Source organism: Acomys minous, assembly GCF_964271855.1.
Source record: "Acomys minous genome assembly, chromosome: 1".
Taxonomy (NCBI): Eukaryota; Metazoa; Chordata; class Mammalia; order Rodentia; family Muridae; genus Acomys; species Acomys minous.
Genome location: NC_140483.1, coordinates 176,145,926 through 176,161,993, shown reverse-complemented (window position 1 = coordinate 176,161,993; position 16,068 = coordinate 176,145,926). Strand labels below are relative to the sequence as shown.

Here is a 16,068-nt window from a genome sequence, read left to right as displayed (position 1 = left end):
AAAACCAGGGAGAAATGTGACAGAGGAGTTATTGTATAAGACAACGACTTGAGTGTAAGGACACATGCACAGGTAGATGTGAACAGCAAAGGAGCTGTATGCCAAGCTAGATGACTCTCCATGAGGACACAGTCCCCTTTCCCACTCTAAGCATGTAGTAAGGAGCGGGGAAGTGACTTTGGCAATCCACTCGACCCTGAGAGTAATTTCTTTAAAAGTACTGATGCTTAGCTCCACCTCCAGAGATTCCAGCTTAATTGGTCTTTGTTGGAATAGTTTTAAATTTCCCAGGTGGTTCTATTATCCACGTGGGCCCCTCTTACTAGAGGGAGGAAATAGTGAGGCACGTGCCTGCTGAAGCTTCGGGCCAGGTAGGCCAGCAGGTGCCCAACACATGTGAGTCAAATTAAATCAGCAATATTGGCTTGTACCAGAGCCAGCTTGATAAGCCTCTGGTTTACTGGAGTCAGCTATACAGCACGCAGTTGGCCACATGGCTGCCAATAAAAGAAATCACTTCTGCCTGCCTTTTGCCTAGTTCTGGAAAAGCTCATGATTCTCAATGCAATATTGAGTCAGTTTATAAATTGGACATTTATAGATTTTTCTCTGTTGTTTTAATGTGACCATTTACAAGGTCTTACAAAATTTGCCCTCTGCTTTCCTGCCTATCTGGTTGGCTTCCCAACCCTCATATCTTTTCTCCGTGACTCCACTCTGACCTCTTTGTTGTTCCTGGAGCACACAAGGTACAGCCCCGCCTGTGCTGGGAATGCGCTTAGTGTGTCTTCTGGTAGACATGCGCAGTGCTCAGTAGCTCACTGTACATCTCTGCTCATGGGTCATGCATGGTCTTAAGAGGTTCCTTTGGCTGTAGAGGCAACCACCCTCCCACATACTGAAGATATGCACCCATTTACTTTGAGATGTTTGTACATGTGCACTATGAACTCCATCCGTAGACTCCAGCTCTGGGTCCTGTATGTTTCAGGTTTGGACTGACCATCAGCATACCATTGCTTATTGGAGGAGTGGTCCAGTTCTAACTTAGTACCAGAGAAAGAGGTACTTTAAACTTTCATGATGAGATCATGGATCACCACTGTTCTTAAGAGAGGTCTTGGGCCAGTTGAGCTCTGAAGTTCTCGGCAGAGAAATGAACGTTCAGAAACTGTGTGAGTGTGCACAGGTGGTCGGCATGGAAACACAATTGTCTGAGCACACCCTGTGGGCTTTGGCCCTGGTGCCTGGTGGCCTCTGAGATACAGAGTGCATGCTAGATGCTGTGAGGCTGGGCATGTGCTGGCACCCTAAGGGGAGGAGGGCCAGGAGCACTGATGATGGACTAGTCACTGACTAGATCTGCTCCTTGTAAAATCACTGGGCAGGAGGAAATGGCTCCTGTAGGGCTGGGCCACATGCCTCTAACAGGGATGCTTGTGAGGTCTGTGGAGTTGAGCTTGTTCACCCTCAAAGGAGAGCATGTCCTTAGAACAGCAGTTCTCAACCTGTGGGTCACAACCACTTTAGGGGTCGAATGACCCTTTCAAAGGGGGGGGTCACCTAAAGCCATTGGAAAATATAGATATTTATACTGTGATTCATAACAATAGCATAATTACAGATAAGCAATATCAACAAGACTATTTTATGTTTTGAGGGTCAGCACAACATGAGGAACTTTATTAAGGGGTCATAGCATTGGAAAGATTGAGAACTACTGTCTTAGAGAGAGAACAGGCTGGCCAAACCATAAGAGCCCAGGCTCTGATGCTCCTACTTAGGCTGTGAGACTAAATAAAATAAGATATACTGAAAAGAGGGATACTCAACTATACTCTTCCACCCATCATTCTTCCTCCCTCCGTGCCCCTCTCATATGTGTGTGTGTGTGTGTGTGTGTGTGTGTGTGTGTGTGTGTGTGTGTGTAAGCCAGAGGATGGTATTGGATGCATTTCTCAGAACCCATCTTATTTTCTGAGACAGAGTCTCAGTGAACCTGAAGCTCACTGACATGGCCACGTTAGCTAGCTATTAATTCCCAAGGACCCACCTGTTTCTCTCTCTCTTGAGCCACACAGATGCATTCCAGCACATGTGGCTTTTTATATGGGGATGCTGGGTATCCAAACACAGGTTGTCATGGTTGCATGGCTGTCTTTTGTCTTCTGCCTGAGACAACACCACAGCCTTGGACTATTTTCCCTAAGCTACACGCAGCTATCTATGCGTTTTGTTGATGGGGTCACCTGGAAGAAAATTCAGGGTTTATAGAATAGGTTCCTTCTCTTTCCTGATTGGTAGGACATTCTTTTTTCAGCCTTTCACTCGGTGATAGGGCAGGTGATAGTGGAAAGAGTGTGACCTTGAAGCAGGGTTTGTGATCCCTATTAAAGACCTCAGCGTCATAGTTAATAAAATGCTTTCTGCATAGGGCCAGATGAAGGATACAGGGGCCACATGGCCTCTGTTGTAAGTAGTCAGCTCTGTTCTATAGTGTGGATGCTGCTTCAGACAAATTACAGTTCACTGAGAGGATTTAACTTGTAACACTAACATGCTGTTTACAAAATGAATAGTTTTGGAGCTCTGCAATGAACCACTGAAATATGTTTAAGATTCTGGGTCACATAAAGATTTCTTAAATATAATACCCAAGTATAGTGCATAACAGGACAGAAATAGTAAGTAGAACCTTAACAAGAATGAAATGACAGCCACGGGCTGGGACAGAATGTCTGAAAATTAGGTATCTAATAATAGCTTTCTAAATTACATAAAGATTTTTGAAGAATCAATTCAACTTTAAAAGACTGATAAAACAACTGGATTGGCATTTTGCCTAGGGTATTGGGATGGTAAATAAAGATAGCTGCTTAACACTACCTGTTATCAGAAAAATGCAAATGCAAATCACACCAAGATCATAGTACAGCCAGTAGGCCTAAAACCAAGACAGCAAAGAGCAAGCTTTGCTGAGGGTGTGGAGAACCTAGTCATGAGTGCTGATAGGGATGTGAAGTAATTGGCTACTCTGAAAAGCAGTATGACCGTTTATTAATGTCTTACCCAAACACCTGCCATATAATACAGCCATGTCTCCCCTGGGTGTTTAGTGAGGAGAAATGAAAGCATATGTCCACTCAAAGACTAATGTATGAATTTTTATACCACCTGTATTTTTAATAACTAGAAGCTGACCATTCCATTTCTCAGTTGGTGAGTGACTAAACAGACTGCAAAATGTCCATACACAGAGTGCTAAACAGCAAAAAAAGGAATGCTCTAATGACAAATGTTGTAACATAGATGAGGCTAAATAATTAAATAACGAAAGAAATCCTAGCTGGAAAGAAGGGGGTGAACAAGAATGGAACAAGGATAACAAGGATAGTAGTGTGTGTGTATGTATGTGTGTGTGTGTGTGTGTGTGTGTGTGTGTGTGTGTGTGTGTGTAAAACTGTCAGAATAAAAAAGAATCATGGCATTGTTCTCTTTATATAACACCGTAGACAATGCAATTGCCTACTCTAATAGAGAGCAGATCAGTGGTTGGCTGAGGTGGGAGGGGTGGAAGACAGCAAGGTTTCAAGGAACGATTGTAAAGGGTGAAAGAAAAAGAGATTGGGAAAGGAAAGAACACAACAAACAAAAGCCAAAGGTGTGGAAAGCAACTTTGGAAATGTTGTATGTCCAGTCTGTTGGCTGTAGTAGCAAGTTCTGTCTTAGATTATGTGTGATTTGCTTCATGTCATCTACAAAATGGTTAAGCATATATAAATATGTGTGTCCTATAGATCAATAAAAAGGATAAATAGCTGTAATAAATGAACAGATGACATGGATGAGCAATTCCTAAGTGAAACTAGGAGACTGACAAATGTATTAAATCTCAAAAGGAATAAAAATAAGAATGCACTTATAAATAATGTTGCTTCTATCTTACACCATGTGCACTACAATTATAGTGACAAATCTAAAAACTCTTGGTTATAACTCATGTACATAACATTTTTGAGACATGGGACCTCTCACTCAGTCCTGGTAGATATATAAGAGGGATACAGTTTTGCTGGAGGAAAATTGAATAATAGATACTACAATCCAAACACTATGAAGCTTTGACATAATAACTCTACCAATAGGAGTTGATTTTATGTAAATAGAGATCACATGAAGATGTAGAGAAAAGTTAACTATATTTTTAAAATAATGGAAAAGACTAAAAAGAATACAAGATTCATCAGAGAACTGATTCAATGAGGCACAGAACCTTTTGCCAAGGCTGCCATGAAAAATGAAATTATAGAAAAGTTTTAGAGACATAGAAGGATGTTTGTTGGGTATTATCAAGCGATAAAATGTATGACTCTGGTGTGTGGAATGTATCTAACTTCAGGTAAAATATGTAAAAGATCTACATATTAAGATATGGTTAATATACATGGTTAAGATAAAGGTGTATGCACTTGTTACCTTGAGGTTGAGCTATTTGACATTTTTCTTTTCTTTCTTTTCTTTTCTTTTTTTTTTTTTTTGACTTGATTTCTACTTGTTCTACAATGGAGATATATTCCTATGAAAATTAAAACTCCAATAAAAGTTGTTTAAGAAAATTAATGATTCTACCCTAAAGGTGAATATTATTGGCCTTGGTGGTCTTCCTAAAAACATTGTAGTCAAAATTATAAGAAGGTTTAGATACCTCGGGAAGGTTGGCAATGCTTCTGCTCTGAAAATGGAGACTATAGAGTGCTTTTGGGCTGGCCCAAAGGTGGTGGTGCTACAGGTCTGGCTTTTCTTCTAGAGCAGCCATACCCTTGCCCCACCCCTGCAGAAGGGACAGCCATCACCAGCTTTGGAAGAAATAGTGCTTAGGTTGCCAGGACAATGGCTCAGGCAACCTGGATCCTTTCTATGTAGTAGACTCCATTGGGCATCTTCCCACATCGAACCCATATAGTCAAGAGTGAGAAGCAACAAGAGTCTTGAGTCCTAAATTTCTACTTTACACTCATGGAAAGAGAGACCTAGAGGGTCCACTCAAGTGCGACTCCATCAGCTGCAGCTGCGGCTTGAGGTGAAATCAGTGCCAGTGTGTCACATAACTAAAGCGGCTGTTCTCAGGAAATAGATTCACTCACCCGCTGGAATCTCAACACTCAGGTCTCAGTGAATAAGATGCTAGCTCTGAGATGCAGCTTTTAAGACTTGGAGTTGCCCTTCTTCCTTTTCTCTAGTGAAACAGGAGAATCAAGGCCTCCTGTGCCATAGAACCACGTAGTGCCACAGAACCTGATTAGGTTATGGCCAGGTAGCCCCATATACCAAGAAATACCTGAGCCTAACCACTTTCTGGCTACGACAGGGTTGGCAAATGGTTTGGCCCATGAAAGCAAGCGGGCCAGGCTTGGATATTGATGAGTTTCAAGGCAGTGCCTGTACTGAGTGGCAAAGGGGATCATAATCAGGGATGCTTTGGTGTGGGAAGAGTGCTTCATATCCTTGATACACATTTTCATCTTGTTACCCTTAGAATAAGATCAATCATTCAGAGTATTAGACATAGCATCCTCTTGTAAACAAAGGTTGCTTACAAGAGCTAGGAGCTGGGCAGATGGCTCAGTGGTTAAGCACACTCTCTTCTCTTGCAGAAGATCTGAGTTTGATTCTCAGCATCCATGTCTAGTGAATTACAACTTCCTATGCTTGCAGCTCTAAGGGATCTGACTGCAACTGTGTTCATACACACACAACCACACACAGAGAATACAGAAGTTAAAAATCGCTAAGTATGCATCTCAGCATCCTATCATAGTATATCTGCTTTTTTTTCCAAGCCCAGAATTCAGCTGCTTCTCAATTTGAAGTTCCTTATTGCTTTAATTTCTTAAGAACTCAGTGCAAAAACGTCTTCCTGGCCTGTTTCTTATAATAGAGGGCCCAGCCGGGGGAGCCAGGGGTGGGAACCTGTCTGACTGGCCAAGTGGGTGAACACATCTGAGTCAATAGCAGGGGACTCTCAAGATGGATGGAGGGCATTATAATTGTTGAGCTGAACTCTCACTGAGCCTTGCTTATCTTGATGATTCTATTCCAGTCTTGCTGCCCATCATCAGGCTCAAAGCAAAGGTGACATGCTGTTTACAATGACTTCTAGAAGGATCCCCAATAAACATCTTGCACATTTCATCTCAGAATTCAACTCAGACTCTTTCTTTCTTTCTTTCTTTCTTTCTTTCTCTTTCTCCCATCCCCCCTCTTTCTCTCCTTCTTTCTTTCACTCATCCTGAATCTTCTTCCTCCTGCCTTCTGCTCATTTGAATCCCATCCATTTTCCTTTTAGCACACATTTCCTTAGCATCATGGGGGTTCAGGTCTGTGGAAACCCAGTTGTCAGAGTCCTGATATTTGACATAGTTTCCCGACCACAATTTATCTCCACAGTTGCACACAGGGCTGCCAGGGGTCTACAGTGCTGGGGCAGCACTGCTTTTTACCCTGGCTGTTACACTCGGGGCCTTTATGAACACTGGTTTACTGTCTCCTTCAAATGAAGCTGTCTGGATGCTGACTGTTATATTAAGGTGTCTTAACTGTTAGACTTAAATACCAGTCTAAGGTAACAAAGCATCATAAACCAGCAATGGAATGCAGCAGCAAGCACAATAAATCCTTATTGCCCATGGCTAAAATTCAGACAAAAATATTATTTCAGAATAAGGGAGAAAGAACTTAGAGCTGTCACAGAAAGGTATGAGTCGATGAGCCTTTCCTGCATGTGCGGTGGTACCTGAGTGATCCAGTCAGCTTGCAGACCAGCAATTGCTCTGTGCTTTGTTAGCTACTGGGCTCTAACAGAATAACAAGGGTCTAAATGATGTTTATAATGCACAGACTTAATTTGGAGTAAGTTTATCATTGGTAAGCTAAGGAACTGAAATTTGAAGCTTGTGGGGCTCCTGATCATTAGGATATGGAAAAACACAATGCCAAGTTTTCATGCACCAGGAAACTGAATATGGCCACTTGTTAACTCAATTGATGTCTTACCTTTACCAGGACCAGAAATAGAGAAGACAGAAGTGTTTTCATCTGCTGATAAGATGTAAGGGCTCCTTGCTAATTTCAGGTGATAATAGAAATTGAAATAGAAGGAAATCTTTCTCTGCTTTCTAACTCTAAATGCACCGAGGCCCTTGGCTACTCTGATAAGTAGTTGCCAGTGTAACTGGTAAATTTCTGGGTGGGAGAACAGAGGAACTTTAAATTTTGAGCCAAGACACTAGTTCTAGCTACTGTTACCAACATTGGGGGCACATTGTGTGCAGAATTCCTCCGTTTTATGGGCTTAAAAAAGTGGTTGAAAGCTTCGAATTTTCTTCTTAATCAATGTTAAGTCCTAGGCCCACAGCACAATAAAAGAAAAGGGATATAGATTTCCCATATAATCCACATTCTTTTATACGCATAGACCTGTCGTTCGCATGAGTCCAGAGCGAGGAGCCCAGAGCTCAAACTCTGCTCCTTTGGATTGTACCAGCTGTGTCAGCACTAGCTTTGTCCCCAATGCTGGATGACAGGGAGGTTTTGCCTTGGAAAGTCTGTCTGGGCTGCCTGTAGACTCTGCACAGGGAGAGCTGGCCTAGACAGAATTGCTGGCTTTGCCCTTAAAAGCTGAGTAAGAGGTTAGAGGGCTCCTGGTGGGGAGGAGAACCAGAAGGGGTTCCTCACTGCTACCCCTTTCTCAGAGTTCAGTGCGTCCCCCTGAAAAAGAGGGTCTGGGCCGTGGCATCAGCCCAAGAGGGGCCATATTGGAATCCAGACAAGCTGGAGTCCAGACTGAGAGCCGCACTCACCTCGTGCGGAAAGTCAGCCAAGTTTCCACTGGTGAGTCTGGATTCTGTAGGCAATTTAGCGATTTCCTGTTGGCCACCCCCCACTGCTGCCTCCCTCCCACCTGCAGCCAGTCACCCATCCATAAATCCTGTCCAGCCCTGGATATTTGCCCAACGTTTTGGAGGGTTGGACTCACCAAGGACTACAGAATTCCCAGGATCCAGGACCAGCTGTGTTCCCAGAGGAGACATTAGCACTGAAGGAAGGTTCGGTCCAGTGGCTAAGAGCAAGGCCCTGATGTCTTCCAACTGTGTGGGGACCTGGGGGGGATCTGGGAGAAGACAGACGAGGAATCAGAAGGTTAGAGCATATTCGCTATATTGAGGGGGAAAGAGGCTAGGCATATACCCCCATGTGTGTAGGACAGGTATTGCTGCAATTGACCTGTAACCTCATTTTTCCTATAAAGAAGGTATACCTATGAAGGTGAGTCTAAATTTCAAACTTAATATTTAATGCCTGAAATAACAAGGTCTGTAATAAGAACCAGGCCTGTGAGTTTCAGGAGTTCTCTCTTTATACCCCTTTAAGGCACGGCACCACTGGGTGTTTCCAACAATGTAGATGAGCTGAGACACGTTACAAAGATGATAGTTTCTAAAAGACAGTTTTAGCATTTGCTATATGCCAAGTTGTGAGATAAGTAGTTTCAACCAATTTTTTTTTTTTTACTTAACTCATAATATCCTTTGGAATGAGGCGATTTGTAACTGTCCCCACAGATAGAATGCTTTCCAAGGAGTCATTTAAAGAGGTTTTCACAAGTGCTTTTTTTTTTTTCAGTGAGAGTCAGTCTAGTTGTGAGGTCCAAATAGGACCCAGAGAAGATGGTCAGGAAGGGGTTCCCATTGGGTGTCAGGTGGAATCTTCCAAGGAGTCAGGGCTGAATTCTTCAGTGCTGGGTTTGGACAGGCATCCCTCCACCCCCCCGCAATGTGTGCTTGACATTTGCTTGCACTTGTCAGCTTTATACATAAATACGTGTTGATGGTGTCCACTTCAGAAACAACCTTCTTATCTTCCTGCCTTTGCCAAAGGCCACCGCAAAGAGAAGACAATGTGGGTGTGAAATGATGTGGCCACATAAGGAACACAGTGTGATGAACCCTTTTCACAGGGAAAAACGTGCTTATATTCAGGAATTCACAGTGTGAACTGTGGCTGTGCCATTGATAAACTTACGCGAATACTTCATCTACAGGGCCTTAGCTGCCTCACTGTAGTAGAGGCCTCTTTGAGTGAACAGCCACGATCAAGGTGTCTATTCATCTCCTCCTCCTTTACTTACCAAAAGCAAAATAGGAAGGCAAGTCTCACCTGAGACTTTCTATTCCCCTGGGGCCAAATGTCAGCCCTTGCTTCTGTTCCTGCAGTGTTTATGGCGACTCCTTGTGTATTCCTATGTGCTTATGTTATCTTCCAAGTGGAAATGTAAATTCTCCAGGGGCGGATGCCTCCTTCATTTTCCCCTAAACCTCTACCAGTGACCACCTGAGCTCAGAGGTGACACTCACAAATGCCTGCCTATTGGCTGCATGAGTGAGTGACGGCCACACCTTTGTCATTCCTTGCTGAACTTTCGCACTACAAGTTAAGTGTCAGGACTTGACATGAAGTTTCAGCTTGGTGTACACAATTTCTCTTTTTTTAAAATTGAGCCACATTATCACCAATGGGGGGGGGGAAGGGGGGGGAAGAAGTGCTATTTCCACGCCAACATTTGCTTTAAAGAAATGCCTGTCAAAGTCTCTGAACTGTTTCCTTCCCATGGTTTGATTGAAACGGGAAGGGAGTCGTGGACCTCCACTGTATTCACGGCTATACTCTGTTTGCAGCGCAGTAAGAACTGAGTCAAGGAAAACACTGCACTGCTGATGTCACAGTAGCACCACTAGGCTTCCACCTCTGTTAGCAGAGACAACAAGGAAGGGTTACTGGGGAGAAAAATCCCACTGGTGAGCACTATCACTCAGCGTGACCCCAGAATAACAGCTACAAATGACATCCTTCTTTTCTCTGAGCCAACTTTCTGTGGCTTCCTATGAAGTCTGGCGGTTTATGCCGCCACCAGTGAGATGAAACCACATCTGGGCCCTTGAAATGTGAGCGAGCAGGGGTTAGGGTACATCATCAGCTGTGGGTGTGAAAATCCAAGTGTGAGTCCATAGTGTGTGTTCATGTGCACGTGTGTGGCACGCAATTATTATTTCTCACATTTTGCTCCCTGAGCCCCTCAGAATGGATGCTTTCTCTTGGTGAGAGAGTTGGGATATAGGCTCTAATTGTTGCTCTATTTTTAAAGGGTAAGACTCCATCTAGAAATTTCTGTTCTATTTTACCCAACCACCCCCAGACTCAGTGGAAAGGAAGCAGAAGTGGGTGAAGGGGCTGCAGCTCTGTCCAGAGGAAACATCATGGAGGATGGTGGGCAGGGCCTGTCCTTATTTGTAAATTGTGATGTATTTTTTGTTAAGAAGTTCTTATGCCTGGGACATGCATGTGAAGATTTTATGCAGACTAAAAACTACTTGGATAAAAACACTTTTTTTACACATATGAAAATTTTAACCCATGTGTTTCACTTGTTCTTCAAAGAAAAACCAAGCAAGGGAATTTAAAAATTATTTTCTTCTGCCAGGTCCACTTGAGGACCCTCGTTTCCTTAGCAATGTGGGCAATCCTGGATTGTCAGGTTTCTCAAAGGCAACAGCACCTAAGGTTCAACTTATCCGATGCCACAAAGGTTAAGTCACAGGAGGTGGAGGCAGGTTTTACATCAGCTTTGTCTGGCCCCATGCTGTGTTTGCTGTTGGAAGGGCTGACTGCGCAGGAGGGAAGGAAGGGTACTAAGTCTGTTCTATGCTCTCAGTTCAGTAAGGGGGGGGGGTAAGGAGGTGGAGGTAAGCCTAAGTTGCCGCCCGTGGTCCAACTGAGGCCGTGGTTTTGAGGAGGTTTTACCTAGGATCAGGAGCTGTGTGCTCTCTGTCTGTTCTCCATGAAGGTTGGCTGCCCTGCAGGAATACAGGCCCTGGTCAGAGAAGGACACATTCGTGAGCAGCAAGGAGCCCTCGTGCAGATGGTGGGAGGAGCTCAGTTTGCTTTTATTTCTGAACCACGCGACTTCGGCTTCCGGCACACCTAGGAAGACAAAAATATGCTGATCAGACAAACGTTCAGGTAAACCCAGGACATTTAGAGCCTCTGGCAGCCCACCCCACCCCACTCTGCAGGAAGCATCTGACTGGGCGTCTTCTACCATCCTTCAGCCAAACTAAATATCACCTTGGACTTCTTGCTGTCTCTAGAGCTTTTGCTTTGTAAGACTTCTAGAGATGAGGCAGGAAGGGGGAGGGAGGCCAGTTGAGTCGGGGAGGAAACAGTGGCAGCTGGGAAAGGTCACTTGCCAAGTTACAAGACTATTTGAGTTCTTTGGAGAAAGCACAGAAAAACTAAATGCATAAACCTCACAGAAATGAAGATCCTACAGGCAAGCGAGACAAACAGAATGCTAGTAAGAAAAGCCAGATATAGGAATATATCCTGTCTGATTTCATGTCTATCAATGATCTACAAAAACTGGCGGCATTATACACTCATGAACTACTTAATAACTACTTAATAAGAACTGGGGGAAAACTACACCAATGACATGCTAACATGGAAAGGGGAACTTCATGGGGTCTCGACCTTAGATAAAGAACCACAGGTAACTAAGGGATATTGACAGCAGGAGAAATAATCTTTCCCAAGGAAGAGTTCTTAAACTGGTTATCCAACACCAAATGGCCAGGAGTCATACACACATACACACAACATTGTATGGACTGAGAGGGATACATATATATATATATATATATATATATATATATATATGTGTGTGTGTGTGTGTGTATATGTGTGTGTATATGTGTGTGTATGTATGTATGTATGTATGTATAATTAAAGAAACAGAGGCCATAAATTTGAGAGAGAGTAGTAGGGCAGCAGAAGACAGAGGAAACTGAAGGCACATGGAAGGATTAGAGGGAGGCCAGGGAAGGGGGAAGTTATGTAATTATACTTTAATTTAAAAAAAAAAAACAAGTAACATTACTTTATGTTGTTAGTAGGCAGGAGGGTGCATGGTTCCTCTGAGGAGTGGAGTGAGCACAGAAGGTTGTGACAGAGAGAGGGACCCCAAGGCTGGGCCTTCAGCGATGCTAGTTCTTGACCTGGAAATCGTTGGCTGTGGAGTGTTTGTCGGGCACCTTTTTGACTCATACACTGTTGTGTATAGATGTTATATTAAAAATAAAGCCAAAACATCAGAATATATGTTTGACCCAGACAAATAAAGGCTGCTAGGAAACATGCTTTTATTTTTCCAGCTGCCATGGTTTAATTTTTTATAAAAGATTATGTACATGTGTGTTCATCTGTGTGTAGGGATACACATGTCAGTGCAGGTGCATATAGAGGGAGGCTAGAGGCATCAGATCTGCTGGAGCTGCAATAATAGGGTAGTTGTGAGATCCCTCATGTTGATGCTGGGAACCCAACCGATGCCCTCTGTGAGAGCAGGATACAGTCTTAAATTAACTGCTGAGCCCTCTCCAGCCTCTGTCATTTGGATTTTGATGTCTTCACAAACCCAGTGCTTATCCTGGCATAGCTTTCTGGTTCGAAGAAACTACTGGAAGGTGGCAGGACTCCTAAGAAATGGGTCATAGTGGATGGTCTATGTAGGGGGATTCCTTTGAGGAGGGATCATGGGACCCCAGCCCCTCCCCTCTTTACTCTTGTGCTTCCTGGCCCTGAGGTGTATGGTTTTACTTTTCTACACAGATTGATGCCTCAAAAAATGTGAGTCAACAGAAACTTTCTCTTTATGAGTTGATATCTTGGGTGTGTTGTTTTCATGTCAGAAAGATGACCAGGACAATGACTATCTTCTCAAAACAGAGAACACAAAGTGATGACATCAGTAGCAGGAAAGAAAAATGGACCAAAGGAGAAGACCCTGCCCATCCACTCTCTAGCCTTACATTTTGTCTGTTAGTGTCAGGGAGATTGGGTATAGTCACAGGATGGGTACTCATCCCTGGAAGCCCAGATGCTGTTCTCCAGTTACAACCTGGGCTCCTCAGGAAGTTTCCTTGAAGCTGGTATTCAGGTAAGCAGTCCAGAGTTTGTGACAGGAGTTCCTAAGTGGCTTTCTGAAGAGAATCCACAAGAGGACAGGCTCTGAGGGAGCTGGGAGACTAAAGGGTTTGGGCTGCAGACTCCCAGGCTCCTAGGCAGGAGAGGCTTCATCTCTTACACCATGCAGCCTGCTGTTGCCCAGCCCAGTTTCTCATAGAACTCAGCAGCAGGCAAGCAAGTAATGTTTAGAATGTCAACTACTGGAAAATGGGGTGAATGCCAAGAAAAGCCAAAGACCTAGACTTTTAGTCTAGTGATTTCCCAGAGCTAGGGATATATTCTGTCCTCAGGACAAGGCAGTGTTGTCCTCAACAGGCAGCTCACAACTAGGGACTCTAACCTCCTCAAGGAGTTACATGTGCGCCTACTGTTTGCCGTAATTGCCTAAGAAGAAGAGTAGAGGTAAGGGGAAGGAATTCTGTTTTGGACACTGAAGCCTTGTCACCCTAGGGAAAGACACAATTATACAAGGCCCGAGTCCATAAGAGAGATGCTGAGAGCATCTCTAGACACACCTTGAGAAAAGATGCAGGTGAGAGTCAGAAGAGCCGAGTTTCCATTGTAGCACCACTAGGGAGAGCAAGCGCATCATGATGTCTGCCCATCCCAGCAAGGCCTTTGAACCTTGAGCTTGAATTTTCACATTAAAAAAAATTTTTTTTTTTTGGAAAGCCCCTGAAAAGGAGTTGAAGGGGAAAAAATCTAGTTATTTCTATTTCAAAAGCATAGGGGGAAAATGGGGTTTTATAAATTATTTCTATGAGGATTCTCTCTTCCTGCACTGAATTGCTTCCGTGTAGCACTTAGTGGGCACATCTTCCTTTTGGTCACCAATGGGAACAAAAGGCTCTTTTGAAGAAAGACAATAGGAGCAAGGGAATCAGATGGCACAAACCTTTTGTTTGGTGCAAAGGGAGAGCCGCTCAGTTGAGCAGGGGAGTGAGCACCCCCATGACGGCCTCGACGGGACCCAGAGCTTCCGTTTCTAGATGTGTGTGTATAAATAGTCCTGTGGCATGATGTGCTCAGCAAAGAGATGCAGACGAGGCAACAGATACACGACAGAGGGAGGAAAGGAAAGAGGGGAAGGCAGAGATGCCAAGGTTTAGAGGGGCCAGGGAGCCAGCTATTTCTTACTTTTCCAGGAACTAAGTGAGAATTTCCTGTTCCTGTGTTAGTGCTTGCCTCGTGACCCATAAAGCCAGGCTTCTCTGTGAGGGCAAGATTGGCTATACCCTGGAAGGAATGGTTTCTCTGGTGAGGATCAGAGGGTTCATGGGAGAAATGGAAATGGTCATGACAATGATGGACAGGGGATGTCACTCTGTCTTTACAATACACTTCCAGAGAGAAGAGGACTATATGGAAACCATTCCCTGGCCTGTTTAGGAGCAGACTTTCCTCAAAATTTCCTGTAGCTTGTCAATGGACTATTGCTGCTCCCTTAGTTTGGGTGCTTTCTCATCTGGGGCTGTGATCCTTGGCGCAGAAGAGGACACTATACTGATATCTGGAGTGACAGCCAGCCTTTCCATGACTGGCTTTGACATTATGAACAAAGAATATGGAAGGAAGACAAACCAGCAAGGCACTAGAGAGCCAGAGCCATCTCTCTCTTAAGGGATGGCAGCTATGCTTTAGAGAATCTCATTAGTCTCTAGATGTGCCAAGAAACACTTGGAAAGGTACCAGATATACTAGGCCAATCCTGATGTCCAGCATACCTTGACACTGGGAGTGTAATAATCTGTGCAAAAATAGTCTACTGATGTCATTAAAAATAATACTAAGCATTCATTCTAAGCCAAGCATTATATAGATGTAAACACTTATTTTCCATAATGATCTCAACAGGGCATGTATTAATATGAGCTCCATAATACAAAGAAGGCAAGTGGGTCTCAAAGAGAGTAAGAATTCTGGGGAGATACCCCAGTAGGCGAAGTGCTTCCTCTGCTTAAGAACTAGAGGCTGGATCCCCAACACCTATGTAGATGACAGGGTGGTTGTGGCAGCCTATCTGTAATTCCAGAGCGTAGGCAGTGGAGTCAGGGGATCTTCAGGGCGAGCTGCCTAGCTGGTCTACTCAAATTACTGGGCTCCAGGTTTAGAGAGAGACACTATCTCAAAATATATGGCAGAGGAATGACTGAAGAATTCACCCAGCATCAACCTCCAGCCTCTGATGCACCCACACATGAGTACATACGCACATACACATATCACAGAAACATGAAAAACATTAAAAAAGAATCTTGCCTATCATCACGTTAGTTTGGGTCCATGAATGATGACTCAAGAGCAGAGTAACCTGGTCCCTGCTGCTTCCTGCCCTGGGCCAGTCACTAACCTTCTGCCCTAATGGTAGAGGTCTAAACAGAGACACCTTCAATGTCAGGAACCCCTTTCTCAACAAGTACCTCACAGCCTGTTGTCACAGCAGAGAACATCTGATGTGCCTTGCTGTGATTTCTAGTTACTTTGTTTTTTCATATATATATATATATATATATATATATATATACACACACACATATATATAAAATATATATTATACACACATATGATATATGTGATATATAAGATATATCTCAGAGCTGAGGACTGAACCCGGAGCCTTGCATCTGTTAGGCAAGTGCTCTACTACTGAGCCAAGTCCTCAACCTCTTCCTGTTATTTCTAAACTGTTAAATCTTTAAATATGATCACGCCATATCCTTTTTTTCTTTGGCCACTGAAGCACCAAAATTGTTGCAAGGAGGGGGGCTTCTAGAAGCTACAAGAGCTGGCTGAGTTAGCTATCTGCTGTTGGACAGTTCAGTCATGTTTTGGACACTCTTTCCTTTTTATCTGTCGTAACATACCAGCATGCTCTATAGAGAGAGTTTCCTGAGAAATGGCAGAAAACACACTTTGCAACAAAAGGCTCCCAGCCTCAGGTTGACCAATCACCTGTCCAGGCTCCATGATAAATTCCTGATCTTATTT

At 43.7% G+C, this 16,068-nt stretch overlaps 1 protein-coding gene across 6 annotated transcripts in view; it reads right to left on the bottom strand.

Moving 5' to 3' along the window:
- Nucleotides 1-16,068, bottom strand: part of ADAMTSL1 (ADAMTS like 1) — an 888,380-nt gene that overhangs the window by 29,708 nt on the left and 842,604 nt on the right. For all 6 annotated transcript variants that reach the window (XM_084779022.1, XM_084779023.1, XM_084779024.1 and 3 more), the window contains 2 exons: nt 10,858-11,037; nt 8,036-8,170 (listed from right to left, as the gene is read on the bottom strand). In XM_084779022.1, coding sequence (XP_084635148.1) covers nt 8,036-8,170; nt 10,858-11,037 — 315 coding nt within the window. The remainder of the gene's footprint in view (nt 1-8,035; nt 8,171-10,857; nt 11,038-16,068) is intronic.